General features: G+C 43.8%; 1 protein-coding gene across 3 annotated transcripts in view; it reads left to right on the top strand.

Annotated features, from left to right (window-relative positions):
* Positions 1–24,759, top strand: part of LOC140212549 (collagen alpha-6(VI) chain-like) — a 111,500-nt gene that overhangs the window by 7,512 nt on the left and 79,229 nt on the right. For all 3 annotated transcript variants that reach the window (XR_011889744.1, XM_072283507.1, XM_072283506.1), the window contains exons 2-5: positions 5,751–5,848; positions 7,589–8,200; positions 14,764–15,110; positions 18,821–18,899. Coding sequence is in view for 2 of the 3 variants with exons in the window: in XM_072283507.1 (XP_072139608.1) it covers positions 5,776–5,848; positions 7,589–8,200; positions 14,764–15,110; positions 18,821–18,899 (1,111 nt within the window). In the remaining variant the exon portion in view is untranslated. The remainder of the gene's footprint in view (positions 1–5,750; positions 5,849–7,588; positions 8,201–14,763; positions 15,111–18,820; positions 18,900–24,759) is intronic.

The raw sequence follows: 24,759 nt of genomic DNA, 5'->3' as shown, positions 1-24,759 counted from the left end.
CACATTTTTGAGGAGGTTAGTGGGGTCATGGAGGAGGGGTTGGTAGAAAGAAGCCCGTTAAATCACTGAGTGAATTACCAATTCTATCTGATATGGATTAGCAAATGTAAAATACGTAAATCTTTGCCCTTGATGGCTATTTGGCTGTTATCCTGTTTGAATACTTTCTGAGCATTTAAAATCTAATTTGCAGATCGCACATTTTTTGCATGTGATTATTTCAAAGTGTTTAAACATATATGATTTGTGGAGGTAAGAATTTTACCCAATGCTTTAGAAATGCTCATTCAAAATATATGTTAACCTCGTATGCTAACATTAGGTTGTGGCGACCCACTTTCTACGCAGGTGAACCGGCTCACAAAATGGCGTGTGCGTCGGCAGAGAGGCCAGCCCCAAAATAGTGTTGGGTCTTCTTCTTCACCAGCAAGGGGAGAAAGCCCGCGTGCGGGAAGAGACTTCATTTCCGCCCGGAGAGGGTGGGAACGGAACTGCTTAAAAGCCAGTGCCGTGAAGTTTGAATAAACTAGTCTCAAGTGCAACTTACCGACTGCGTGTCGTTATTTCTAGCTCTGTGTGTGGCACATCGCTACATTGGTGACCCCCACGGTCCAAACGGGATTTGGACCAAAGATGATCAACTCTTCATCTGTTCACGCAGTTTCGCTGAAACTGCCAACTTTCTGGATGCTGCGACCACGCGTGTGGTTTGACCAAGCAGAAGCCCAGTTCCAGATTCGGCAGATATCTTCGGATTCCACAAGTTACTATTATGTGGTGAGCTCCCTTGACCAGGAGGCAGCCGCGCGAGTTGAGGATTTCATACAGTCACCCCCGGAAGAAGGCAAATATGCAGCATTCAAAGCGCTGCTCATAGGGACATTTGGCCCCTCACGGCATGAGCGAGGTGCCAACTTGCTGCACCTGGACGGTCTGTGAGACAGGCCGCCATCAGCATTGATGAACGAGATGCTGGCCCTGGCTGAAGGACACAAACCCTGCCTCATGTTTGAGCAGGCCTCCCTAGAACAACTGCCCAAGGACATACATCTGCTGCTGGCTGACGCAGATTTCAGTGACCCCCAGAAGGTGGCGACCCGGGTAGACGTGCTGTGGAAAGCCAAGAAGGAGAGCGGGGCGTCCGTCGGACAGATTACCAAGCCACGTGCCCAACAGCAGGCCAGACCAGGCCCGGCAATGGAGCGCACACATGCAAGAGACAGGAGTGAGGAGGCCAAGGAACAGTGGTGTTCTACCACCAGCGGTGGGCCACAGAAGCCCGCCGTTGTCGCCCACCCTGCAAGTTCCCGGGAAACGCCAGGGCCAGCCGCCGCTAATGGCTACGGCGGCTGGCCACCAGGACAGCCTCTTGTACACCTGGGACAAACAGTCGGGACGCCGCTTCTTGGTCAACACTGGAGCGGAGAACAGCGTCTTACCCCCGACGGGGTATGACACCCGCAACAGAGAGCCGGAACCCACCCTGAGGGCCGCAAACTGCAGCACGATACGGACCTACGGCACCCATACAGTGCAGCTACAGTTCAGCACCAGCCGGTTCACGTGGGACTTCACACTGGCCGCCGTGGCCCAACCATTCCTGGGGGCGGACTTCTTGCGAGCCCACAGCCTGCTGGTCGACTCGCAAAGGAAAAGACTGGTCCATGCCAAGACTTTCCAGACGTCCTCCCTGGGTGAAGCCAAGTTGCCGGCCCCACACCTGGACTCCATCACGCTGTCTGACAAGGAATTCACCAGAATCCTGGCGGACTTTCCATTGGTTCTGGCACCACAGTTCACAATAGCCATGCCCAGACACGGAGTACAGCACCACATCCCGACCCAGGGACCACCCCTCCACGCTCGTGCGCGAAGGTTTACCCTGGACAAGCTCCGCCTGGCGAAGGAGGAGTTCGAGAGGATGGAGGAATTGGGGATCGTACGGCGGTCCGACAGCCCATGGGCCTCCCCCCAGCCCAAGGCAGCCGGGGGCTGGAGGCCATGCGGCGACTACCGCGGACTGAACGAGGCTACAACTCCAGACCGTTACCCTGTGCTGCACATACAGGACTTTGCAGCAAACCTGCACAGGGCAAGCATCTTTTCCAAAGTAGACCTCATCCGGGGGTACCATCAAATGCCGGTACACCCTGAAGACATCCCCAAAACAGCACTCATCACCCTGTTCGGACTTTTCGAATTCCTCCGAATGCTGCTTGGTCTAAAGAATGCCGCACAGACGTTTCAGTGACTAATGGACGCGGTGGGACGCGACCTGGACTTTGCGTTCATCTATTTGGACGACATCCTCATAGCCAGCAGTAGTCGTCAGGAGCATCTGTCCCACCTCCGCCAGCTCTACTCCCGCTTGAGCGAATTCGGCCTTACAATCAACCCAGCCAAATGCCAGTTCGGACTCGACACCGTCAACTTCCTGGGCCACAGGATTACCAAAGACGGGGCAACACCTCTGCCCGCCAAGGTAGACGCGATCCGCCACTTCGTCCGGCCCAACACAGTCAAAGGCCTGCAGGAGTTCGTTGGTTTGGTGAACTTCTACCACCGCTTCCTCCCCTCAGCAGCCCGTATCATGCACCCTTTGTTCACCCTGATGTCGGGTAAAGGCAAAGACATTACTTGGGACGAAGAGGCACAGCCACTTTCGTTAAAGCCAAGGAAGCCTTAGCAGACGCTGCGATGCTGGTGCACCCCAGAATGGATGTTCCAACCGCCCTCACAGTGGACACATCTAACACAGCAGTCGGCGGGGTGCTGGAGCAACTCATCGAGGGTCGCTGGCAACCCCTGGCGTTCTTCAGCAGGCACGTACTGCCACCCGAACTCAAGTACAGTGCCTTCAACCAGGAGCTGTTGGCACTATATCTGGTAATCCGGCATTTCAGGTACTTCTTAGAAGACAGGCCATTCACCGCGTTCATGGACCACTAACTGTTGACCTTCGTGTTCATGAAGTTGTCTGATCCCTGGTCGGCCCGCCAGCAGCGACATCTGTCCTACATCTCCGAGTACACGATGGACATCCAGCATGTCTCGGGAAAGGACAACGTCGTGGCGGACACACTCTCCAGACCAACTATCCAGGCCCTGTCACAGGGGGTGGACTATGCAGCACTGGCGGAGGCGCAGCAGGCAGACGACGAGATGCCCAGCAACATTCACAACACGCTGCAGGAACTCAGCAGGTCGGGCAGCATCCGTGGAAAAGATCGGTTGACATTTCGGGCAGGAACCCTTCGTCAAGACTGTAGAGGGAAGGGGCAGAGGCCCTATAAGGAATGTGGGTGGAGGGTGAGAAGGAGAAGGCTGGTACGTTCCAGGTGAAAAACCAGTAAGGGGAAAGATAAAGGGGTGGGGGAGGGGAAACAGGGAGGGGATAGACAGGAAAGGTGAAGAAGGAACAGGGGAAAACACAATGGGTAGTAGAAGAAATAGCCACCCACTTTAACTCTGCTTCCCACTCCCATTCAGATATGTCCATACATGGCCTCCTCTACTGCCATGATGAGGCTAAACTCAGGTTGGAGGAGCAACACCTCATCTACCGTCTAAGTAGTCTCCAGCCCCTTGGTATGAACATAGAATTCTCCAGCTTCTGGTAATTCCCTCCCTCTCCCTTCCTCTATACCTATGTCACTCTGCCCCCTCCCCCAGCTGCTTATCACCTCCCTCATGGTTCCACCTCCTTCTACTACCCATTGTGTTTTCCCCTATTCCTTCTTCACCTTTCCTGCCTGTCACCTCCCTGCCTATCCCCTCCCCCACCCCTTTATCTTTCCCCTTACTGGTTTTTCACCTGGAGCCTACCAGCCTTCTCCTTCCCACCTGCCCCCCACCTTCTTTATAGGGCCTCTGCCTCTTCCCTCTACAGTCCTGATGAAGGGTTCCGGCCCGAAACGTCGACTCATCGTTGACGCTGCCCGACCTGCTGAGTTCCTCCAGCGTGTTGTGAGTGTTGCTTTGACCCCAGCATCTGCAGATTATTTTGTGTTTACGAGATGCCCAGCTACAGGACTGCAGTCTTCGGTTTGCAGCTGCAAGACTTCCTCGTAGGCCCAGGTGAGAGGACCCTCCTGTGTGAGGTGGCTACCGGCCAACCTCGCCTCATTGTCCCGGCAGCCTGGTGGCAGCGAGTTTTCGACTCCATACACGGCTTGGCGCACCCATCTATCAGGACAATCGTCTGGAAGGTCTCCAGCAAGTTCATGTGGCACGGACTTCGCAAACAGGTCAGCGAATGGGCCAGAACGTGCACGCAGTGCCAAACGGCCAAGGTGCAGCGGCACACCAAAGCCCCGCCGCAGCAGTTCGAACCCACCCGCCGGAGGTTCGACCACGTTCATGTGGATATCGTGGGGCCCCTGCCAGTGTCGCGAGGAGCGCGGTACCCCCTAACTATGGTAGACCGGTTCATGAGATGGCCAGAGGCAGTCCCGCTCACCGACACCACCGCCGATTCCTGCGCCCGAGCACTAATCGCAACCTGGGTAGCCCGCTTCGGGGTACCGGCCCACATTACCTCCGACAGGGGCGCCCAGTTCACCTCCAGCCTGTGGTCAGCTATGGCCAGCCTTTTAGGAACACAGCTACACCAGACAACTGCCTACCACCCACAGTTGAACGGACTAGTGGAACGCTTCCACCGTCACCTGAAGTCGGCTCTCATGGCCCGCCTGGAGGGGCCTAACTGGGTGGACGAGCTTCCCTGGGTCCTGCTCGGAATCCGCACGGCGCCCAAAGAGGATCTGCATACCTCGTCAGCCGAGTTGGTGTACGGCGTACCCCTGGTCCCAGGAGAGTTCATACCAGCCCCAAGGGGGCAAGAGGAAGAACCCACAGCAGTCCTGAACAGACTATGCAAAAGGCTCAGTAACCTGGCCCCCATACTGACTTCACAGCACGGACAGAGCCTGACCTGCGTACCCAAAGACCTGCAGAACTGTAAGTTTGTATTTGTACGAAGGGGCGCACACCGGGCACTGCTACAGCAGCCGTACGAGGGGCCGTTCAAGGTGATCAGGAACAACGGGTCCACGTACGTTCTGGACATTGGGGGGAAAGAGGAGGTTTTCACGGTGGACCGACTCAAACCAGCCCATATGGACTTGGCGCAGCCGGTCCAGGCTCAGGCATCGCGGTGCAGAAGCAGGCTGCCCAATCAGAGACTGATCCAGACTGTGGACATTGGGGAGTGTATCGCCGGTTCTGGGAGGGTGGGGGGTTATGTGGCGACCCACTTTCTACGCAAGCGAACCGGCTCACAAAATGACGCGTGCGTCGGCAGAGAGGCCAGCCCCAAAATGGCGCTGGGCCTTCTTCTTCACCAGCAAAGGGAGAAAGCCCGCGCGTGGGAAGAGACTTTTGTAATGCACCTCTTATGTCACTTCTGCCCGGAGAGGGCAGGAACTGAACTGCTTAAAAGCCAGTGCCGCGAAATAGTCTCGAGTGCAACTTACACACTGCGTGTTGTTATTTCTAGCTCTGTGTGTAGCACATCACTACAAGGTAATGAATTTGTTGTTCCAGGATCACCTGGGTCTTGTTGCAAAACAAATTAGTGAATTAGTTTTATTTAATCATATTTATATAATTTATTCTGTTCAAAAAGAAACATGAGCTGAACTTAAACGAATTAGTTCTGTATTTTCAAGATCTTGCTATTTAAAAGCAATAGTACGATAACAAATAGTAAAACAAAAATAAATTTTTGCTCTTTCTCATGGTTTTAATAGGACAATTTTTGGAACTTGCACCACCATGGGGCTGCTTGAAACATCAATGTTATTATTCCTTCTGACAACAACATGTAATACTAACTCTCAGGCACAAGGTATTTAAAAATTTCTAAATGTGAATTCATTTTGCTTAACAGACTAACTATAAATCTGCATGGAAATATATAAAACGTGGTTTTTAATTATACATATGTATGTGTGTAAAATATATACAAAACAATGAATTTTAAAGAAATACTTCATTACAGTTACCTGATATAAAAGACAGTTGGGGCACAGTCCTGATCGTCAATGCTGTTTGTATGGAATTTACACTTTCTCCCTGAGACTGCATGAATGATCTGGTTTCATCCCATATTCCCATCATCTGTGAATTGGTAGGTTTTAATGGGCATTGTAAATTGTTCCTAGGGTGATGGTTATAGGTAGAATCTGGAGGGAGTTTATGTTTTCAGATACACAGAAAAGTAATTGGGGAATTGGGCTACTCTGTAAGCTAGCATAGGCTTGATGGGCTGAATGAAATCCTCGCTATCACATGAAATTATGAATATATGGATTTGACTCTTGGTGATCTGGAAAAGAAAGAATGATTGTCAACTTTGGCCCTTGCTGGTAAGGAGGTCTGCAAGACAGAATGACAGGAAGGTGGGGCAGCTTCAGTTGTTGCCCATAAAGATGGAGCATCGAGAGCCTGGTGGACCATTGACAACAGCTCGGACGGAGTTGCATTCGGATTTGGGATAGTAAGAGGTCATTGTATCCAGAGGGATGAAATAAGTGGGACGGAGGACTCTGGGGGAGAAAGCTAGAGTGAAACCAAGGGGACATGACCTGTTCAGGTTTGAGGTTGAGCCAACACATGCGTGTGGCAGGGAGAACTCATTCCATAGGCTTGGTTTCACAGAAAGTTAGAATGTAAGTTTTCTTAATTTAGAAAATGGGGAATAGAGAGCTTGCATGAGGAGGAGTAAGACCTAGTGTTAGAGGTGGTGGGATGAAGTTGATACAGGGGGTATGGCTATCAGCATGGAGGGTTGGCAAGTGATGTTCGACTTCAGAAATGAGGAATGATTACAAAAGCTATTTGAAGCTCAGACTATTGAACAACAGGAGGAACTGGAGAGGCAGCTGGCATAATTATAACAGTCCAGACATAATGGTTAAAATTCTTCCACACAAGAGAATAAATATTAGGTCAGAAATCAGACTGAGGCTGAAGTTGAATAATTATCAGATGCAGTGGGTCACACAATGTCTCAGAAGGTAAAGAGGCAGTGAGGGAAATGAGCTGAGGGCTCAACAAAATGACCTTAAAATTTAAGCTGTTGTTCAGCAGATCAAAGAGGAATCAGTTGGGCCTTAAGGTGTCATCTGGAGCAGGTCCAGACCAGCTAAGTCTAGAAAAGTAGAAACCCATTCTCTGAAGAAGAGCAAGAGCAGAATTCTTCAGAGAGTGAGAGTAAGCAGTTGAAGCTGGCTGAAGATCGGGCTAAATGGTACCCTCTGTCTGAGCTAGGGGAATTTAGACTGTGGGAGCGAATTGCACAGAATGGCAGTTCCCGATTTTGAATGACCGCTATTTGAAACTTGCATCTCAGGCTGCTCACCTGAGTTCAGTTTTTGGCTTTAATTGAGGGGCTGAGATCACCGCAGTTACTTTACTTTTTGTAGCCTGCACAATTCAACTGCAGGGTCAGTTTGCAATGCATAGAATTCACTTACAGGGATGGAAAATGGGAATTTGGACCCTGAAATCTTTTAATAACAATAGGGACATCATATGAATGTTCATGTTTTCTCATTGAAACTAACGATATTTTTTGAACTGCCAGTTCTTCATGAACCTGCTGCTGATATTGTTTTTCTGATTGATGGATCTCAAAATATGGGAATCCAAGGATTTAGACAGATACGCACTTTTCTTTTAAAAACTATCAGCAAGCTGAATGTAAAAACGAATGAGTACAGAATTGGTCTTGCTCAGTACAGTGATGTCCAACGTGCGGAGTTTGTGTTGAATAAATTTCAATCCAAGAAGGATGTGCTGAACTACATAAAGAAAAGATTTCAGTATAAGGGTGGAACTTTGGTAAATACAGGCATTGCACTGGATTTTCTGCTTAAAAACTTCTTCACACAAACTGCTGGAAGTCGAAAGGCTGAAAATATTCCTCAAATTGCAATAATAATTACATCTGCACCATCAGAAGATAATGTTGAAAACTATGCCGCAGCCTTGAAAAAGAGCAATATTATATCTATTTCCATTGGAGTAAAGAAGGCAGACATCACGGAACTACAAAAAATCGCCTATCGTGAAAGTCTTCCATTTGTTTACAAAATCGATAATGTTGCTGGTATTGCAGATTTATCTTCAGATGTACTTGAAACAGTGAAAAACATACACAATGTCATCAAACGCCAAGCAGTAGTACCAGCATCAGGTAAAGTCAAAATACTTCTTCACTAATATTGAAATTATTTGTCAGATGTAAAATTATTTCTATTTGCTTTCTGAATCAGTAATGACTACGTAAACTGCTTAATATTAACTTTTGCTCCAATAAAATCGAATAAGTATTCATAAAGGTACACAGTGAAGAATATATGCTACTTAGAAAATAATGAGCTACTAAGAGATAATGGGCTGAAGAATAATTTGAATAAAAACAAGTCTTTAAAAAATAATGTCTATGATGTGACAGTGAGAAGAATATGCCATGGTGGGTATGCATTTCATTTTCAGTATTAATAGTACAGCACTACGGCCTATCTTGTAAAAATAAATCTTAAGTTTGGTAGACAAAATTTTTAATATTTTCAACTTAACTTGTGGTGAAAATAAAATTGGATGCACATGAATTAAGGTGCTTATATATAACTATTAAGCATATATTTAATCCAATAAAAAATTATCAGTGCTCAGCAAGTTAGTTTACTTTGGATTACGTCAGCATTGAGAAAAGGAGTCAGAGTGGCATTGGGTTTATGCTGGTCTTGCTAGGTAACAAAAAGTAAAAGCAAATTCAAGTGGTAAGGTAAAAGATGAAAATGAGATATAAATATGTATTTTATTTAACTGTTTAATTGTTCCCATATTATGCATTTGTTTTGATGAGGGTTGTTCTTGATGTTTTCAGATGAGGTCTATTCAATCTCCATGTCATTTGGTTAACAATAGATTATATATTTAGTATCATAAGAACCGAAGAACTCTAAATCTTGTTGTCTATTTTCTGCAGAGTGCTCCTATCCATGGTTGGCTGACATTATATTCCTAGTGAGTGAATCTAGCATGATTGGAAATAGTGACTTTCAAAAGATCCGCAATTTTCTGATTAAGGTTATTACAGCTTTGGATATAAGTGCTAAAAGAATACAGATTGGTTTGGCCCGGTATAGTAACAGTACAAAACCAGATTTCTACCTCAATTCTTTTTCAAACAAGGCAGACATCATCCAATACCTAAAAGAAATGGTTTACAAAGGAGGAGTTTCTAATACAGGGGCTGCTATGGATTTTGTAAGACACCATTACCTTACAGAAAGATTTGGCAGCAGAATAGAGCAAGGAATTCATCAAATTATAATTGTGATCACTGCAGAAGATTCAGCAGATAGCGTGGCTCGACCAGCTGCTGATCTCCAACATGCTGGTGTTCATGTATATGCAGTAGGCATCAAAAGTGTCAGTTTCAAGGAACTTGCAAGTATTGCATCACCTCCTCCAGAAAATTTTGTTATGTTAACTAACAATTTGGAAGATATTGAAAGAGACATCCTAAAGAAAATTTGCAATGTAAATTATAGACGAGCTTTAGAAACCCAGTCAGAGGATTTACAGACACAAGGCAAGTTTTGAGTTTGATTTCATGATTTAACATACAAATTTTAAAATACATGTATAAGAGATGGCTATTAAACCTCTATAACATCGTCTTCCCTTGTTGGTGCATTTGACAACAATGAGGGTGAATGTCAGTTCTCAGTGCTTTTGTGTTGAAATGTTGCCTTTATCTAATCTAGTTAATTAATTAATTAATTAATTACTCAGCAGTTAAATAAAAGCCTGTATGTGCAGAATTTAAATCCATTCAGAACAGTCTTTAAAACTACTAATGCAAAATAAGCCATGCAGATATTCTAATTACCGTGTAATACCATGGGCTCTTATCTTGTTTAGCAGCCTTATGTGCGGCACGTTTTCAAGGAACTTCTGAAAATCCAAGTAAACAACATCCACTGACTAGCTGTTCTCCATTCTCCCTGTTAGATCCTCAAAGAATTCCAACAGATTTGTCAGATATGATTTCCCCTTAAGGAAACCATGTTGACTTCGGTCTATTTTATTGTGTGCCTCCAATACTCTGAAATCTCATCTTTGATAATGGACTCAAATACTGTATATTGCCAACCATTGAAGTCAGGCTAATTTCCTGTCTTTTGCCTCAAAGAGTGGAGTGATATTTGTGTTTTCCAGTGCTCTAGAACCATTCCAGAATCTAGTGATTCATGAAATATCATACTAACGCCTTTACAATCTCTTCAGCTATGTCTTTCAGAACCTTGAGTTCTAGTCCATCTGGTACAGGTGACTTATCCAGCTTCAGATTTTTCATCTTCCCAAGCATCTTTTCCTTAGTAATAGTAATACACTCACCTCTGCTGCAGCACTTTCGAATTTCTGGGATAGTGCTGGTGTCTTCCACAGTGAAAATACTTATTCAGTTCATCCGCCATTTGTTTATCCCCCATTACTGCCTCTCTAGCATTATTCCTCATCTGTTTGATGTCCACTGTTGCCTCTCTTTTACTCTTTATATACTTGTTAAAACTTTTAGTATCCTCTTTCATATTTAATATTTTTTTCTCCTTCTTGCTTTTTTAGTTGTCTTCAATTGGCTTTTAAAGCCTTCATAATCCTCTAGCTTCCCACTAGTTTTTGCTATACTGCATGACCTCTCTTTTGCTTTTATGATCTCTTTGACTTCACTTTTCAGTGATGGTTGCCTCATCCTCCCTCTAATATGCTTTTTCTTCTTCCGGATGAACCAATCTTGTGCTTTCCGAATTACTCTAAACATTGCTGCTGTACTGTCGTCCCAACTAATATCCCCTCCAATCAACTCCTGTCTCATTCCCTTACACTCAACTGTCTAACTGAAACATCCAGTTTCAGCTTCTCCCTCACAAACTGCAGGGGGAATTCTATCATGAGTAAGCACAGTATTATGGGAATCAAAGTGTCATGTGATCTAACACTATCATTGCTAGAGTGGGCCTCAGTGATAACATTAATGTTGTGTGTTCCACATGCACTGCAGCTCCAGGGACGTATAGCATGAATGACCTTAACATGAATTGATTGCAGATTTATCGTTGATCGTTTTCTGAAGTAGGATAAGACTAGGGTTAATCTTTATTCTACACTGTATATTGGCTTTAGAAATCTACAGGAAGATTCATGTATGAAAAGAATCTTGTTACTCATGAGGCTGGGCACTCTGGTTATATTCACCCAGAACTGCAGCAGAATTAGGAGAATAAACAATAGCCAGTCAGAACTGGGTAATGTTACTGGAGGCAGAGTAAGTGGCTCCAATCATCAAGGATCAATTCATTTTTGTCCTCTTTGGTAAGGATCAATGCATAAGTGTCTTTATGCCAGCAAGGGGATCCGAACAGAACCAGAACCCCATCAGTAACTCTGGTAGGTTGAAGTGGATGCTCTTTCCACACATTTCATTTTAGGACAATACGTTGCAATTTGCAAAGCACTCCTAATTTAGGAGGAATTCCATCCTCTAAAATGTCATTAATTTTGACTAATGTTCTCCTCAACTTGCTCCGTGTTGCAGATTTGAATTCAGAGATGCACTCTAACTGTCAGGATTCACTTTAGGTCCAGCAAATGTGTGAACGTACCCAGTGCATCATCAATATAACTGCATGATGTTCAGGCTGCAGTCAAATTATTATAAATTGCATTTGATCCAGCATTTGCTGGAAATACTCAGGTCAGAGAAGATCAATGGAGATACTTTGGTCAACGATCTCAGTTCAGAAATTACAGTTCAAGATAAGTAATACTGAAACTCAATGAAGTCATATAAAGATGGCACAGTGGTGCAGACATCCCACCCTGCAAAAACTCATTTCAGGGAGGTAGCACCATCAATTTGCGGGAGAGGTGGGATGTCTGCAATAGAGTAGTTCCTTAACAGCAAGCCAGCTAGTTTAAATAACGTTAGCTGTGTTAATGAACGAGTGACACCTGTTAAACTCACCCCAACATGTCTTTTACAGTCTTAACCCACCATGGGCAAAAGAAAAGTCACTGTTGCAAACAGTGCAGCGAGCAACACTGTCATTATTTTGACCCCTATTAGGCAGGGGTACACTTTAATGTAGTCTGGGGTGATATACGTTTTATATTTTCTTTTTTTGGCACACTCTGCCATGGCGTGCTCTCGTGCGCTCTCTCTCTCTCTCTCTCTCTCTCTCGCTCTCTCTCGTGGTCGCTCTCGCGCACTCTCTCTCGCTCTCTCTTGCTCTCTCTCTCTCACACACTCGCTCTCTCTCTCTCTCTCATGGTCACTCTCGCGTGCTGTCTCTTCTTCTCTCTTGCTCTCTCTCTCTTGCACGCTCGCGCGCTCTCTCTCTCGCGCGTGTTCTCTCTCGCTCTCGCTCTCTCTCTCGCACGCTCGCTCTCTCTCTCTCTCTCTTGTGGTCGCTCTCTCGCTCGCTCTCAAAAAAATTGATTTGCGGGATATTGTATCTAATTTGTGGGTATCAGGGAGCCACTATTAATATGCGGGAGACTCCCAAAACTTCCGGGAGAGGCGGGATGTCTGGTGGTGGCACTAGCAGAGCTGCTACCTCATAGATCAAATAATGTAGGTTGAATGCAGATAGTTGATCCTGTCTGTGTGCAGTCTACACAGTCTTCATATCACTACAAAATTTTTCTGGGTCTGCTGAATTCCTCCTGGTACTGGGGAAGCAGGGAGCTGGTGTGATGGGATGGGCTGCACCTGAACCCTGCTGGGACCAGGGTCCTGGGGAATCACAGATGCAGGGCTACGGATAGGACCGTAAACTAAATTGTATGAGGTGGAAGGAAGATTGAGTTTGGAAAAATATGGATAAAGTAAAGGGGAAGAGGGTGCAGGAGAGATTACTGAAGTCTCCAGAATAAAGAAGAAGACAAAGTTTAGAAAGGGATAAGAATTGAACTTCAGCCAACATGAAAAGAAGGCAGCATTGAAAGGAAGGATGGTGAGTACACAGGATGAAAGTGGTACATCTAAATGTACACAATATATGAAATAATCTTGTAGTGTCGTTAGAAATTGGCAGGCATGATGCTGTGGACATCACAAAATCATGGTTGAAAGAAGATCACAGCTAGGAGCTTAACGTCCAAGGAGCTTAACATTGTATTAAAAGGACAGGCAAGTGGGTAAAGGATGTGGGATGGCTTTGTAGATAAAAAATGAAATCACATCCTTAGTAAAAAGTGACATAGAATCAGAAGATGTAGAATCCTTGTGGGTAGAGGTAAGAAAATACAAGGGTAAAAGAACCTGATGTGAGTTATGTACAAGCCTCCGAACAGTAGCCAGGTTGGGTACATATTACAATGGGAGATAGAAGATGAATGCGTAAAGGACAATGTTACAATGATCATGGTATATTTCAATATGCAGCTAGAAAGGGAAAAGCAGGTTGGTACTGGATTCCAAGAAAATTAACTTGTAGAATGCCTATGAGATGGATTTTTAGAGAAGCTCGTGGTTGAGTCCACGAGGGTAAAGGCAATTCTGAACTGGGTGTTATGTAAAGAATAAGATTTACTTAGGGAACTTAAGGTAAAGGAGCTCTTAGGAGGTGGAGATTATAATATATTCTGATTTGTGTAAAATGTAGACTCACCAGTGCCCTTCCCACAATATGGTTGCATGCATATTGGAAGTTATTCAGTACCCCAAACAGACCATCAACTTGCATTGCAAATTTGTGTTGGACGCGTGGCAAAGTGGTTAAGGCGTTCGTTTAGTGATCTGAAAGGTCGCTAGTTCGAGCCTCAGCTGTGGCAGCGCGTTTGTGTCATTGAGCAAGGCACTTAACCACACATTGCCCTAGTGTCTGTGCGAGGAGTGTTGCTCCACACAGACTTCCAATCTGGGCCTTGTAAGGCATGAAAAGGCCCGACGCAGGCCTCTCATGGTCTGAGTTGACGTTCCCTCCCTTCCCCCCTCCCCCATTCAATACAGATAATACACCACTAGATTCCTTGGCCATTATGTCCAGTATTTGCCATTGTATGTATTATGGTATAATCTGAGATTTATTGTACTATTAGACTAGGTGGAGATGATGCTAATTTAAATTGCATATCTCCCTGCACACAATCTATGTCCCTCAATCCCTGAAATCGCTATTGTAATGCCTGTCTTATTTTGGATAGGATAATATCCATTTAACCCTAGACCTACAAGTTAATTCAGGGAGAATGGTGGCAGCAGTTATTTATTATTGGACTTCAACTAGCATTCTTTCATTTTTAAATCAAAGACTGGCCAGCAGGAGTAGAGTTGTCCTCCAATGGGTTAATCATGTTAAAGATGCCTCAATGGATAATACAGCTAATAGAAACGAGGTTAACCTCCTAAAATATTAATCCGAAAAAGAAATAAAACCATTTTGACTGCATAATCACTTTCTTCAATAAAATTCATTCCAGGTGCAGAACCAGTAACTTTTCAGATTTGCAAATTTATTAATTAATGTTGATATCTGCTGCTGAGTGTCACAGGTCAGATAAGCATTTCAAACAGCGCTGAGCATGCTGTTTATTTTTCTGTGATATTGAGATTTATGTTCAGGTTATAACTTAGTTAACTTATTTGCGAGTGCTTGCACTTACGTGCCTTTGAACAGTTGACCTGTGAATTGTAGGGCGATATTGTGGCTTCTGACAGCTTACGTTTTATATGATTTACAGATTGCTCCATAGACATTGTTGTGGGATTTGATCTCGCTGGATGGTCTGGATCACAAAACATATTTACTGGTCAACAGAAACTATGGCAAAAGCTACCGGAAATTATGCAGAGAATTGCATCTCTCGGTAATATCAGTTGTATTCCTGACTCCCAACTGCCAATAAATGTAGCATTTTACTTGCAAAGTACAACTGGCCAGGTTATCTTTGAAACGAAATTTGGGAATTATACTTCTGCAAAAACTGATCTCCTCAAAGCAACCCAAATTGAAGAAAAAATTGATATGACCATTGAAAATTTGGAGTCATTTGGAAAGAAACTCAGAGAAGCAAATTCAAAAGCAAAGGTAAAAATTTTTCTACAATGAACCTTCCTATTAAACTTAGCATGCTTTTATGAGTTGTAAAGAAGCAATTGCAGCTCGAGGAAATCTGCAGATGCTGGAATTACAAGCAACACACATAAAAGTTGCTGGTGAACGCAGCAGGTCAGGCAGCATCTCTGGGAAGAGGTACAGTCGACGTTTCGGGCCGAGACACTTTGTGCAGCTCCGCTACTTCGAAGTTTGTGCAGATGTGACGTGTCATCTATAACTTTGACAAATATGTCTAGATGCACAGTGCAGAGTATCCGCCAGGTTGCATCACAGCCTGGCATGGAAACAATAATGCTCAAGAATAGAAAAGCCTACAAAAAATAATGGATACAATCCAGTATATCACAGGCAAAGCCCCACTCACCACTGGGCACATGTACAAGGAATGCTAGCACAAGAAAGCAGCATCCATTACCAAGGACCATCACCATCCACACCATACTCTCTCCTCACTGCTGTCATTGAGAAGGTGGGACAGGAGCCTTAGGTTCCACACCATCAGGTTCAGGAACAGTTATTACTCTGCAACCACCAGGCTCCTGAACCAACCTGGATAACTTCATTCACCTCAACCCTGAACTGATTCTATAAACTATGGACGCACGTTCAAGGGCTCTACAACTCATGTTCTCCGTATTATTTATTTATTTTATTTTATTTGTATAGTCTGTCTTCCTGTTTGTCAGTCTTTGTTCATGTGTATTTTTCCATTGATTCTATTTTAGTTCTCTATTCTATAATAAATAACTCCAAAAAAGAAAGAATCTCAAGGCACTATATGGTGACATATATGTACTTCGATAATAATTTACTTTAAATTTTGGACTTTCAAACAACACAAGGTGGTGACAATGATAAAAGTTATGGTTTAAAATTTAGCTGTCATTCTTTCAAATGTACAGTTTTGCAGGTGACTTTGATTGTGACATTAGAGTGTAAGGTGCAGGGTAGTTACCTGTACGTAACTACATTTAGGCTTTCCTTGTCATATTTGAGGCTGATAAACTGTTAAATTGTCAGAAGAATATTGTGCAAGCAAGCGGGTGCTAAACAACCAGATATGAAGCACAAAATAAGGATGAACCTACAAAGCAGTTCAGCGTTACTTATCAATCTTGATTGGGATTGTTGAACATCATTTAAAGTCTATGATGGCGGTTGATTAAATTTTCCCAATATTCTTCATTAACCTCATGATTAAAGTTAACTATCAAACTGGCTGTATATTTGAAAACTAAATTTTAAACCACAACTTTTATCATACCATCACTATTCACCATGTCATATAACACATATGTCTTGTCGGCATATTGTATGGGTGAAATGAGTTGGCGCCTATGACAGAAAATCCTCAATAACTAGTTGAATGAGATCAAGAAAGGATGGGGACATGCACCTAAGCTATATTTTACTTGTTAAAGCACACCAGGGATAAATGCAAAATTGGCTGTAGATAGACCATAGACCATAAGACGTTGGAGCAGATTTAGGCCACATAGTCCATTGAGTCTGCTCTGCTATTTGATCATAGCTGATCCATTTCCCTCTCAAACTCATTATTCTGCCTTCTTCCAGTAACCTTTTACATCTTGACTCTATGAACTTCCACCTTAAATACATTCAATGACCTGGCCTCCATAGCAGCCTGTAGCAACAAATTCCACAGATTTACCACCCTCTGTTTAAAGAAATTCCTTTTCACCTCCATTCTAAATGGAAGTCCCTCTGTTCTGAGATTGTGCCCTCTAGTCCACTGGAGGAAACATCTCCACATCGACGCTAACCAGGCCTTTCAGCATTGGATAGGCTTCAATGAGACCCCACCTCATTCTTCTAAAATTCGGTGAGTAAAGGCCCAGAGCCTTTGAATGCTCCTCATATGATAAGCCTTTCAATCCTGGAATCATTTTTGTGAACCTCCTTTGAACACTCCCTAGTATCAGCACATTCCTTCTTAGATAGGGAGCCCAAAACTGCCCACAATACTCCAAGTGAGGCCTCACCAGTGCCTTATAAAGTCTAGGCATTACATCCTTGTTTTTATATTCTAACTGCTCTAGAAATGAATGCTAACATTGCATTTGATTTCCTCACCAACAACACAACCTGCAAGTTAACCTTTAGGGAATCCTGCATGAGTACTCCTAAGTCCCTTTGGACAACAGATTTTTGAATTTTCTCCCCGTTTAGAAAATAGCCCACATTTTATTACTTCTACCAAAGTGCATGATCATACACATCCTTAAACTAAATTCCATCTGCAACTTCTTTGCCCATCTCCTAATCTGTCTGCCTTTTTGCAACCTCCCTGCTTCCTCAACTCTACCTGCCTCTCCACCTGCCTTTGTATCTCCACAAACTTAGATACAAAGCCATCATTTCCATCACTTAAATCATTGCTACACATAAAGAAGTGGACCCAATATCGGCCCCTGCAGAAAACCTCTCGTCACCAACAGTCAATCATAAAGGACTCCCTTTCTTTCTGCTCTTTGCCTCCTGCCAATCAGCCTATGCTCTATCCATGCCAATATCTTTCCTGTAATAACTTGCTAGGTAGCCTCGTGTGTGGCACCTTGTTAAAGGCCTTCTGAAAATCCAAGTACACAACATTCACTGATTCTCCTTTCTATATTCTGCTTGTTATTTCTTCAATGAATTCCAACAGTTCTGTCAGGCAAGATTTCTCCTTAAAGAAACCATGCTGACTTTGGCCCATTTTATCGTGTGCCTCCGAGTGCCCTAAAATCTCATCGTTAGCAATCAGCTCCAGCATATTCCCAACCACTGAAGTCAGTCTAACTAGCCTATAATTACCCTGCCCCTGCTTCCCTCCCTTCTTGAAGAGTGGAGTGAAATTTGCAATTTTCTGTTTCTCCAGAACCATGCAAGAATCTAGTTAATCTTGAAAGATCATTTCTAATCCTTCCACTATCTCTCGAGCTACCTCTTTCAGAACCCTTGGGTGTAGTCCATCTGGTACAGGTGACTTATCTACTTTCTGACCTTTCAGAATCCCAAGCACCTTCTTCCTAGTAATCCAGAACAGCTGATCCCCTAGTGGGCTCAAGCACAAGCTGCTCTAAAAAGCCATCTAATAGACATTCTGCAAATTCCCTCTCTTGGGATCCGAAATCAGACAGGGTAGACAATTATATCTCTTTAGTTCACGGAGAATACCAAATCCCACTGCAAAATATAACAAGTGAAGGGTTATTGTGTTGTGGGCTGACAGCGTAGTTAAAGGCTGGTAGATTACTGGTTCAGACACTAATTGTCCCTTGCTAATGGACAGAATGTAGTGTAGTACAGCCCTAACCATTTGTATCTTAGCCATTCTATTATGCTCCTAACTTGTATAATTTTGAAAAGACTTCCATCCAATTTGGAAGTTCCTTGGCTACTTTTGTGAAAGACAAGACAGTTTGAAGAGAGTGGGGAGGAAATGGTAGCGATAAGCCTATATTACAGTCAGTAGATCAAATTAATGCCCATTCTATCAGTTTTCTGCTTATAAGCGAGGACAACTAGATTCAGCTTTCGGTTGTTCCACATTTTGGAAATTATCAGCCCCACTTCACCTAACAACTTACACTTTATATCAGTATTGCCAGCACTAAATATGTTAATTGGAGAATTAACAGTTAATAATAACTATCTCGAACACAATCTCTTTATAGGTAATAATCATATTTACAGATGGCTTGGATGGCTCTAAAGATGCATTTGCAAAAATAACCAGAAGTCTCAGAGAAGAAGGTAAAGATTTCATTTTTATCTAAGTTTTATCTGAGTTACTTGGTGTGCAGTCTGATTCCATACCTCAGTGTGGACTGGATGCAGAACCATAGGAATTGGTGTATCACTGGATAACTGAGCCATTGGGGCTGTGTCAAATTGCGATATCCAACAGCTACTATGCAGTGCACGTGGTGAGTTCATCTAGAGGGACTCTACGGCAGAATTACAGTGAGAATGAGAAGTAGTCTTATTCCTCCTGGGTTCTCCATACTTAACTAACAGTTTCCCAGTCAAGTTTCTTGTTTTTGGCATGGATTCCAGTGGTCCCCTTAAGAGACGTGTTCCACCATTTATTCATGAAAGCTGCATTCTGGGTTTTACAAATGATGTTAGCTGTTTCGATCATTACACAACTATTTCAGTCATTCGAGTAGCTCATTCACTGAGTGATATCCTACAAACTGCAGTGCATAAACCTTGACACAAATTGAATGGTTGGAAGGCCTCAAGTGTATCCAGTTGCTGGGCCTCCTTTTTTCACATCACAAGCAACCAGCAGATAAATTTAATTATAAATTTAAACCTCAAATGTATAGCACCATTGCATTCTGCAGAAACTGCGCAGATTAGAAAATTCAACTCATATCAGTCTGGGTTTGACTGGAATAGGTATATCTAAGGAGTCTGGAATTTTGCAAGTTATACAAGTGAAAAATTAGCCAGCGTTCTTTACTTTATTAGCTCCTCTGATAGATGCAGGTCAAGCGCAGGATAAATACTATCTTGGTGTTCCCCAATGTAAGTTATCGGTATTCATCCAACCGTACATCAGTTGTAGGGAGAAAAAAACAAAATGTAATTTCATCGATGTTCCAGTAGATAATCTGATGTTGTTTTAGCAGTCTTTACTATAAATTGCCAACTGTATTCATCTGCAATGTTTCAGAAAATATGTGCTGTTCTATTACCTGAGTGAAAACTTAAAGCCACATTCAAAGAATTGTAGAATAATGAATTTGGTGTTGGTCATGCAAAACACAAGGATAAATTCACTTGGAATATTATGTTTTTGTTCCAGTTAGCAGTGTTCATATTAGCAAGCTTCAAGCCAAGGATATTGGATTATGATTAAATTAGATATCTTTGAAACTAAGTATTGAAGAGCAATTACAGCTATTTCCATATTGTGACAAAATAATGAAAAAAAGAAAACCAAACAGGGAAATTTAAGCAATTTGCATTAATTAACATCTTTTGCAGAAGTATTAATATTTCCATTCTGCCAAAAAGGTAATTAATTGGTAAATTGTTTTTTTATTGACACATACTGTACACTGAAGTACAGTGAAAAACATTGTTTTTGCTTTGGAAGCATTGGGCAATCAAAATACTTAAAAAATCAAATAATATTCTGAAAAAAAATACGGATTGCAATTGTAACTTATTGTAACATACTTGAAAAATATAAACCATGTTGCAGAGTAGGGTTATGATATTGTTAATGTTGGCTTAAATAAAGTGTTGCTAGGAAACAAAAATTTTTGAAGCTACTTTAAGAAAATTGCCTTTTACTCATGTAAGGATGGCCATCTGAAAGTAAATGTACAACTAATATATAATTGGCAGTTCTTTTACTAATGAGTAATCATGTTATCTTCTGAACTGTCATGCTGCAATTGGGTGTTTCCTGTTTGTCAGTATTGCCCAGACATTACTCAACCAAATATCTGCATCAGCTGCCTTGGAAAATCAGACTAATTCTCATAAAATATAACAGAACCTGTTATTGTTCAGGAATCTTTTCTGTAAAAAGACTTTTCTTTAGGTTTATCAAAGCCCTGCAGTGAGATTGGAAATACATACGAACACATTCATTCTGGTCACATTGTGATGCAGCTCTCCAAACTCCTATTCATCCACTGTTTGAGTGGATACCAAAAGAAGGATTTCACATAATTACTCTCCTGTTAAAGAGGTCAGACCTATTGAGAGTAATATGAGTATCATTATTTAAAAGAAATTTATATAATGTCTAAAACACCTTTTCCTCGGTAAGCACTTCCTGAACCTTGGTAGTGCACAGGTGTGTTGGTTACTAATGCAAATGACACATTTTACTGTATATTTCAATGGACATGTGGTAAGTAAACTTGAATCTTCAATCTTCAGTCTTGAGTCATAAATGACCATGACCCCGCCATCCAGTGATGCATGTGACAAGCATATATCATGTTGACTTGACATCAGCAGCGATTAAGTATATTACTCATAGCAAGAAGAACAATGCTTTTATATTCTATCACATCATAATAGGTGGCGCGTGGCCACGTGGTTAGGGTGTTGGACTAGCGATCTCAAGGTCGTGGGTTTGAGCCTCAGCCGGGGCAGCATGTGCGTCCTTGAGCAAGGCACTTAACCACACAGTGCTCCAGTCTACCCAGCTGAGAATGGGTACTGGCAAAAATGCTGGGGGTTAACCTCACGATAGGCTGGCGTCCTATCCGGGGGAGAGTCTCGTAATCTCAGTCGCTTCACGCCACGGAAACTGGCATAAGCGCCAGCCTCGTGACGGACTTTAATCTAAAGTAGGTACTATCTGAGCCAGGGTCCATGTGCAGGGGAACAGGGAGGAGTGATGACTGGTGATCTGGAGCACATTTGGGGTTTAGGCTGAATATGAGGATAAACCATCAGGGTACAGCAAATCTGAGTGCTCAGTAGTCTGGCCAACTGAGCAACCAAGAGTTAGAGCGATCAGCTGATCATAGATAAGGGCCATTGGGATGATCGGGTGATTAGGAGCAGGCCCATCAAGTTGAATCATCAGCTGATCAGGATCAGAGCAGTTGTGGCTGTCAGGTGACCAGGAATCAGAACTATTGAGTAACCAAAGGTAGAAACCATCAACTGATTGGAGGTGGGAGCAAGTGAGTTCATTAGGTGATTAGGAATTGAGGTATCTCAGCTTCCCTGTACGTAATTCAGGATTCTCTTTGCTGATTTCAGTTCAACCTTCAATACCATCATCCCCGAGCTTCTGCAAAGGAAACTCACCAAACTTAACATTCCATGTCTCGCCTGCATGTAGATCACAAACTTCCTTTCTGACAGGATGCAGTATGTGAGACCAGGCAAACACATCTGCACAAACACGAGGAATTCTGCAGATGCTGGAAATTCAAGCAACACACATAAAAGTTGCTGGTGAACACAGCAGGCCAGGCAGCATCTCTAGGAAGAGGTACAGTCGACGTTTCAGGCCGAGACCTTTCGTCAGGACTAACTGAAGAAAGAGATAGTAAGAGATTTAAAAGTGGGAGGGGGCGGGGGAGATCCTAAATGATAGGAGCAGACAGGAGGGGGAGGGATGGAGCCAAGAGCTGGACAGGTGATTGGCAAAGGGGATATGAGAGGATCATGGGACAGGAGGGCCAGGGAGAAGGAAAAGGGGGAGGGAGGGAAAGCCCAGAGGATGGGCAAGGTGTATAGTCAGAGGGACAGAGGAAGAAAAAGGAGAGTGAGAGAAAGAACGTGTATATAAATAACGGATGGGGTACGAGGGGGAGGTGGGGCATTAGCGGAAGTTAGAGAAGTCAATGTTCATGCCATCAGGTTGGAGGCTACCCAGACGGAATATAAGGTGTTGTTCCTCCAACCTGAGTGTGGCTTCATCTTTACAGTAGAAGAGGCCATGTATAGACATGTCAGAATGGGAATAGGATGTGGAATTAAAATGTGTGGCCACTGGGAGATCCTGCTTTCTCTGGCGGACAGAGCATAGGTGTTCAGCAAAACAATTTCTCAGTCTGCGTCAGGTCTCGCCAATACATAGAAGGCCGCATAGGGAGCACCGGACGCAGTATATCACCCCAGCCGACTCACAGGTGAAGTGTCACCTCACCTGGAAGGACTGTCTGGGGCCCTGAATGGTGGTAAGGGAGGAAGTGTAAGGGCATGTGTAGCACTTGTTCCGCTTACAAGGATAAGTGCCAGGAGGGAGATCAGTGGGGAGGGATGGGAGGGACGAATAGACAAGGGAGTCACGTAGGGAGCGATCCTTGTGGAAAGTAGTGGGGAGGGGAAGATGTGCTTAGTGGTGGGATCCCGTTGAAGGTGGCGGAAGTTACGGAGAATTATATGTTGGACCCGGAGGCTGGTGAGGTGGTAGGTGAGGACCAGGGGAACCCTATTCCTAGTGGGGTGGCGGGAGGATGAAGTGAGAGCAGATGTGCGTGAAATGGGGGAGATGTGTTTCAGAGCAGAGTTGACAGTGGAGGAAGGGAAGCTCCTTTCTTTAAAAAAGGAGGACATCTCCCCCATCCTGGAATGAAAAGCCTCATCCTGAGAGCAGATGCGGCGGAGACGGAGGAATTGCGAGAAGGGGATGGCTTTTTTGCAAGAGACAGGGTGAGAAGAGGAATAGTCCAGATAGCTGTGAGAGTCAGTAGGCTTATAGTAGACATCAGTAGATAAGCTGTCTCCAGAGACGGAGACAGAAAGATCTAGAAAGGGGAGGGAGGTGTCGGAAATGGACCAGGTAAACTTGAGGGCAGGGTGAAAGTTGGAGGCAAAGTTAATAAAGTCAACGAGCTCAGCATGCGTGCAGGAAGCAGTGCCAATGCAGTCGTCGATGTGGCGAAGGAAAAGTGGGGGACAGATACCAGAACAGGTACAGAACATAGATTGTTCCACAAAGCCAACAAAAAGGCAGGTATAGCTGGGACCCATACGGGTGTCCATAGCTACACCTTTAGTTTGGAGGAAGTGGGAGGAGCCAAAGGAGAAATTATTAGGAGTGAGGACTGATTCCGCTAGACGGAGCAGAGTGGTGGTAGAGGGGAACTGATTAGGTCTGGAATCCAAAAAGAAGCGGAGAGCTTTGAGACCTTCCTGATGGGGGATGGAAGTATATAGGGACTGGAAATCCATGGTGAAAATAAAGCGGTGGGGGCCATGGAACTTAAAATCATCGAAAAGTTTAAGAGCGTGAGAAGAACACATCTGTACGTTCTGCTTATTTAGCACTGGTGCCCTACAGGGGTGTGTTCTCTCCCCGTTCCTATTTTCCCTAAAGACCAATGACTGCATCTCTAGTGATCCATTGGTTAAATTGATAAAGTTAGTGAAAGGGCACCACTGTCATTGGACTACTCACTACTACCACCAGGAAGTAAACAAGCTAGTGTCCTGGAGCTGAATGCCCTCTAAACCATGGAGATGCATATCAGCTTCAGAAGAAATGTGTCTCATCCTCGACAACTCAGCACCACTTCAACATTCAGATTCCTGGGCGTAATTATTTCATAGCACCTCATACGGGAGAACCATATCTTCTTCATTAACGAAAAGGCTCGGCAAAGGATGTATGTCTTGTGCATTTGGTAAAATCCTATTTATTTCAGAATATATTGATGCAGTTCTACATTGCTATCATAGAGAGCATCCTCACGTCAGCCATTACAGTCTGGATTGGTGCAGTATCCTCTCACAGTACACAAAAGCTACAGCAAACTATCAGATCAGCAGAAAAGGTTATTGGCTGCAGTCTACCATCACTGCAGTACTTGTATGTATCCAGCACAGAGAAGCAGACAGGAAAAGTCATTGTGGACACTACCTACCCTGTAAACTACCCTCTCTGAAAGCTCTCTTCTCGAAATACCATCTTAAGTGTTCCTTCCCCAGGCTGTTAAACTGATCAGCCATTCTAGTTAACCCCACCCCTCTATTTATTACCCCCATCACTGCACTGTCACTTTAAACCACTTCTTACAGTACTGTTTACATTGTAAACACATGCTAGTATTTATGTACATTTTATTCCATACCTGTACTTCAACCCCAACTTTAATTTTTATAATTGTTGTTCTTTATAATT

This window comes from Mobula birostris, chromosome 19 (assembly GCF_030028105.1).
Source record: "Mobula birostris isolate sMobBir1 chromosome 19, sMobBir1.hap1, whole genome shotgun sequence".
Classification (NCBI taxonomy): domain Eukaryota; kingdom Metazoa; phylum Chordata; class Chondrichthyes; order Myliobatiformes; family Myliobatidae; genus Mobula; species Mobula birostris.
The sequence above is the reverse complement of the archived record's forward strand: the minus strand, read 5'-3'. Positions and strand labels throughout refer to the sequence as shown.